Below are 6,018 nucleotides of genomic sequence, written 5' to 3'. Positions count from 1 at the left end.
ACCGTTAAACCGGAACACACTAACGTTAGATTCCACCAAAATAAAAGCTGCACGTTTGTTGATATTGCGGATATCAAGAATACATCCTAATAATCGTTACAGCACACTCATAAAGCCACTACTTCTTCGCGTGTAAGCGTGGTGAGTGTGTCGGTTGCAGAATTATCTTTAAAAAACGTCGACCAAACCAATCGTTCTCTCACGAGTCTCCTTATTTTGAAAATATCATCCGGAAGCCCTTCTATTTTGCTAGCTAGCTGACGCTACTCAACACTGCGGGGGCCGTTGCCTCCCACCACCCCAGTCCGGGAAAATGACCTCCTGTGAGCATTCCTTCCCGTCAGCAGCCTGCACGGCGCCTCGCTATCAACAATCTCCCCAGAAAATCCGACTTCATGTTGATAAAAAAAAAAAATAGGCGTCTTCAATCCCTCACATGATTGAATCAGTGAGGATAAAGCGGCGCTGGTAGCTTACTGCTCTCCCGTATCTCTCTGCCGTATCCACGGCAGCGCCAGCGCTCGGCGGCTTCTCATTGGTCGAGCCAACAAAGAGGGGCGGGCCGAAGAGTACGCCTCACCATATTTGGAACAGACGACGCGCTCTGATTGGTGGATTTCTGATAGACGTCAACAAGTGATGTATCTGCAACAAATGGGGCTACCTGACCCTCTCTGCAACTGTTGATTTGTGCACATTTTGTTCACTTTCAGGTGCTTGTGAGGATCAGTTCTCAGAATAGAATATAACTGGACGAAGTAGAACACCATAGAATTACTCTTGCAGCAAAAGTCTATCCACACACACCTCACAAAATGCAGACAGTATATTTGTTCTAATAAAATTTCCAAACTTGTGTGTAAATGATAATGTTACTTGCATACACAAAAACATAAAAATGTGCCTCATAGCAAGCTAATTAGACACTGTGTATCATACCTGTGAATGTTGGGGTATCACTTTTAATAACTGAACTTACATCTCCCCCTTCTGGACAAAAAGCTTCTTACAGCAAAACAGGGAGGAAAGGTGAACATTATGTTAAAAATAACTGCACTGCAACTTTGTAAGACAAGAAAAATAACAGCTGGGTGGAGTAGAATAAGCACTGCATAATAAATAACTGAGTTAGAGCATTAAATGTGGAGGATTAAATATTAAAAATACTTTTTTTTTGAAGACTTGGACCAATAAAGCAAAGTGAAAAGAGTGAACTCTGCTTAAATTTAATATAAACTCACCAGGACGTTTTCATTGTGAGCTATCAATGTAAAATACATGTAATGATATTAAATGTATCTACACTGTGCTGCTTTTGAGTTAGTTGACGGTGGCGTAGAGGTTGGTTGGATCAGCAGAGGCTCCAGCAGAAGAGGAGTGAGCTTTCACAGCGCTGTAGGTCACTACGTCACCAGCACCCCTAACCTGCAGGACAAATACCGCACAGAGCTCAGGAATGAAGCATTTGTTTATTTTCTATATTCACTACCAACATTATTTTAACTGACAGCCTACCTTTCCCTCAGTGTTGGTCCTCTGGGTGTAGCTGATGGAGGCGTAGGAAATGCCATCTTCAGGATCAGCCTGCACAAAGAAGACAACATAATGGCCGCTCACTACCAAGGATTTCTGTTCTATTCTTTGCTTTTTCTTTTAATTCCTCTGCCTCTATGTCGTAAATAGGATGACTTCAAGAGTTGTGAAACTGTGCTTTTATAAGCTGAGTGACTTTGCATTTTCATCTGTTATTTTTGACCCTCTGTTTATTCCCCTTTCTTCTTTGTTGCAGACGGAAACTAGGCTCAAGAGTCACTGTGTGTCACGCTCAGTTATATATTAAAGAAAGGGTACAAACACCAGTGGGCGTAACTGGTTCGCACTGTTTGGAGTGTGTGATATCACCAAGTCCTGACTGGTTTCCGGACCACACTGAGTCTCTGCAGGCTTTAAGCTCGGTCCCTGAACAAACACGGTCTAGTTAAAGTTATTTTGCCCCCAAAGCATCTTACGAGCATCCAGTTAGAAAAGAATGCAGATATTTCCAGCACACAATATGAGCAACAGTGGTGCAATAAAACACTGTGTAGGCTTCCTTCATCCACAGGATTTTCTGAGACTGTGGTGGGTGGACCCTGGAAGCCTTGAGGCAAGGGGGGGTCCAGGGGCTCGCTTGCCTTAAGTTATCCAAAGATCACCCAGGTATTCCTATGTAGGAATACAACATGGCCTCAAGTGTATCAATAATTTAACTGATGTTTTGGTTTATATTCTCACTCAGTTTCCTTCACAAGGAATTATTTGACCTTTGCTGCTGCCACCACTTTCTTTCAAGACAATATAGGCAGTATTGATTACTCATGTCTCATAGTTATAATTCTGAAAACCAACTACCACAAACACTGTAAAGTCATAATTGTTTTTTAACATTTGATTATTCTTTTTAAAAACTCACCATGCTTTCACCCCTCTGTGTTTTGCTCCCTAAAAAGACAAAAAGAGAGAGACTTATTTGGCTTCCACTGCAGAAATTCAGATGTATCAACACGTTTTGTCAGTAAAAGTTTCCTCTGTGAATGTTCCCACCTTTATTTCTCCTCCACCTAATGAGCGCCACAGCAGTTATGATGAGCGCTGCTACACCCACAGCCACGACGATGTACAGCCACCACTGATCTAGAAACAGAATTAAAGCATGTTCAGTTGCAGCCATCTGTTCTGTTCGACACCCTGCGGCTAAAAGACAATTCACCTTTTACAAATGTTTTAAAACATAAACGTGAGATATGAAAAATACCGTGTGGCTTTGCTGCACTGTTGTCGTCTCCAGGTGCTGCTTTGGTTGCTCCTACATTAGATAAAACCCATAAAATGAACACATCATGGGGTGATTTTGAGCAGCTCATCATAGTCTCACCCACTCTCTCACCTGAGTTCTGAGGCCCGAAGGTTAACAGATGCACTCTTTTACTGTAACTGTCTGTCACGTTGCACTTAAAGAACTTGTAATTCTTTGATGGGTAGACAAAATGAGACATCTTAAAGGTCACGGTGGCCGAGCAGGTCGACTGTGACGTCCTCAAGCCTTCATTGCCTTTATCTATGGCTTTACCCTGAAAGAGCCACTTCACTTTGTGCATACACCTTCCACGGGTCGACACGTTGCACTTTAACGTCACCGTATCAGCGCCCTCGTGTTCAGTCACTGGTGCAGATGGAGATGTTGAGAGAAAGAGCACAAGAGTAAAATTGATTTCATCTCTGTAATTATAATTGTTGAGTTTCAGTATGTTCATGTTCTAACAACTCAGTCTGAGCTGAAATTCTAATATAAATACTCACTGTTAACAACAGACAGCTGAACCTTATAGTCTTCAACTGGTCTTCGTCCTGATTTGGACTGTTGGCAGAAATAAAGACCTGCATCTTTACCTGTGACCTTCTGTATAACCAGAGAACAGTTCTCTGTGACACTCAGTCTGTTGGATTTCACTCTGGCGTCTCTACTGAACTGTCCATGTTCGAACAGGCCCACTGCTGCTGAAGAGGCAAAACGATTGAAAAGCCAGGAGGTGCTGTTACATCTGTGGTGATCATTTACCAAATTCTCACAAAGCAAAGTGACTTCATCTCCAGCTCTGACAATGAAGGAGGGGGTCTGTTGTAGAGCTGCTGCTGTGAAGGAAATGAGAGAGAAACAGCCACAAATAAACTAAAATCAGAATATGTGTGATATACTGCTACTACTATTACTACTACTACTACTACTAATAATAATAATAATGGTAATGCTAATGATAAAAATACATCTAACTTGCATAGCACCTTTCAAAACCCAATCACAAACTGATTCACAGCAGCTAAATAGAAGCAGAATCTGATGAAAATAAAGGCATAATGATGTGATCCTACTTAGTGTGACGATCATTTTAGATGCATACGTTTCAAAGTGTTCCGTTCATGTTAAAAACAAACAACACGAAGCTACCAAGTACCAGTAATATCTACGCTGGTACAGTTCACCTTCTTAAAGTGTACGTGTCCTCACCTGTAAACTGAAGCACCAGCATCAGAGATGAAGATATTTTAATCCGTCTGTATGGAACCATCGTTCTTCTCTGTCTTCGCTGAAACTTGTGCTTACAGCACATGCAATAAAGCTCATACTTCCTGCGAGCAGACTTGTGCACAACTTCCTCAAAGTGGCAGCTTCCCTCTTTTCTTGATGGAGATAGTTTTGACTTTCCTCCTGTCAGCCAGTCAACACTCACACATGTTAACAGCTGCAGCTGCAGGTGTATGTATGTGTGTGTGTGTGTGTGTGTGTGTGTGTATACGTGTACATATATATATATATATATATATATACTGTCTATTCAAACTGCTTATGAAACAATTACAAGTGATGTATGCTCAAAAGAGATAAAACAGAATGCTTTTATTTGAAAAAACAGGAAAAACTCAAAATTAAGAGCCTGATAGCAAGTTCACACATTATGATGATTTATGTTTTAAGCAAACAGATTTAGCAATGTCTGATCACAACTTCTACATTATGTTAGTTAGCTGATGGAGGAGAAAGCAGTTTACAGAAATAAATCCTGGAAATCAAATTCAAGAAAAAAAACATTAAGAATCAGATGTTACACGTTAAAATCATAGTAAATAACTAGATGCAAATGTGCATCCACCTCTGTCAGGATAATATATGAAAGCATCACCAAGATTTGCATTACATTGACAAACTGCCCACAGAGATGAACAGTATGTTTTACACAGTACAGCATAACGGGTGGATCCTTTAACCAGACAGACATATCATGTAAAACATGTCACATATATATTATGTAATGATGTGCACTGTGGTCTCTTATTTCTTTGGTTTGCGGACGGTAGCGTAGAGGTCGGTGGGATCAGCAGAGGCTCCAGCGGAAGAGGAGGAAGCTTTCACAGTGCTGTAGGTCACCACATCACCATCATCTTTACCCAGAACCTATGACGAAAGTCACACAACAGGATATGATAAAGCGTAGCATAGCAACGCTGCGTGATGGAAGATAACACCAGTGCAAAAGAGCATCCTGAAATCCTTAACCTAGTGAGTACACAAGCTTTCAGCGATGAAATAGTTGATTCCTTTCATTTTTCTTCACCTCCAGCAGCAGTATAATATTGCAGACAGCTTACCTGGGTCTTCTTGGTGTAGCTGATGGAGGCGTAGGAAACACCTTCTTCAGGATCAGCCTAACAGAGAACAGAGCAGAATGGCTGCTCAGCAACTTGTGGAGTTATACTGACTCGCTCTCATGTTTTTATTCTAGTCTGTAACAGTCAAGATAATTAACTCCTGTTACCTCAGCCAGGTAGGTCATGATATGTATCCTATGTCTGTGAAATGTTGTCCCTCAGGATCTGATGTTTACATGGGTCAAACCTTTTATTTATTATCATTATTTGTACCCATGAGTACAAATACAAAACATATCCAGATTTCTCACAACTCAGGTACGGTCTTCTCCAGGTTTCTGAGCACATGATGTGTGTTCTGCTTCACAACTAGGACACGAGTGTGTGTAAACAGCACCCAGTGATGACGTAGGCTTGTTTCTGGTGTGGTTCAGTTGCACCATTTTCCTTCCCCTTTTTTTTCTCTATTGCAAGAGGGTAATATTTTGGAGAACAAACACACGCTGGTCTCGGTTACAGTTCAGTTCATGCAGATATTGCTAGAGAGAGGAGCAACACCTCCACAATGTAATGCTATGTATGCATCATACCATATCTGTGCATGTCTCAGTGTCTCAGGTACTACATGTGGTGGTGACTGTGAAAACATCTCCAGCTCTAATTCAGTCCACAATAACCACAATAAATACTGTCGCACTGAAGTCACTGCTCTCTTGTCATTTTGGAAGCGGAAATGCATCTTCATTAATGGGCAGCTCATCCTAATAGTGACCCCCTGCTCCCCCGGGCCAGCTGCTGGCTTTGCATCATGGTTTATAGTTATTTTCTTTCAAT

At 41.4% G+C, this 6,018-nt stretch overlaps 1 protein-coding gene across 1 annotated transcript; it reads right to left on the bottom strand.

Moving 5' to 3' along the window:
* Positions 1 to 1,210: 1,210 nt before the first annotated feature.
* On the bottom strand, positions 1,211 to 4,106 carry LOC139218290 (uncharacterized). Its single transcript, XM_070849853.1, has 9 exons — positions 4,046 to 4,106; positions 3,340 to 3,537; positions 2,927 to 3,202; positions 2,795 to 2,845; positions 2,584 to 2,673; positions 2,453 to 2,481; positions 1,903 to 1,959; positions 1,516 to 1,584; positions 1,211 to 1,425 (listed from the first exon to the last, which is right to left on the bottom strand). The coding sequence occupies exons 1-9, from the start codon at positions 4,104 to 4,106 to the stop codon at positions 1,321 to 1,323; spliced, it is 936 nt and encodes a 311-aa protein (XP_070705954.1). The 3' UTR covers positions 1,211 to 1,320.
* Positions 4,107 to 6,018: the final 1,912 nt, after the last annotated feature.

The sequence above is a fragment of the Pempheris klunzingeri genome, chromosome 18, assembly GCF_042242105.1.
Source record: "Pempheris klunzingeri isolate RE-2024b chromosome 18, fPemKlu1.hap1, whole genome shotgun sequence".
Lineage (NCBI taxonomy): Eukaryota > Metazoa > Chordata > Actinopteri > Acropomatiformes > Pempheridae > Pempheris > Pempheris klunzingeri.
This window is presented reverse-complemented; position numbering and strand designations above follow the sequence as displayed.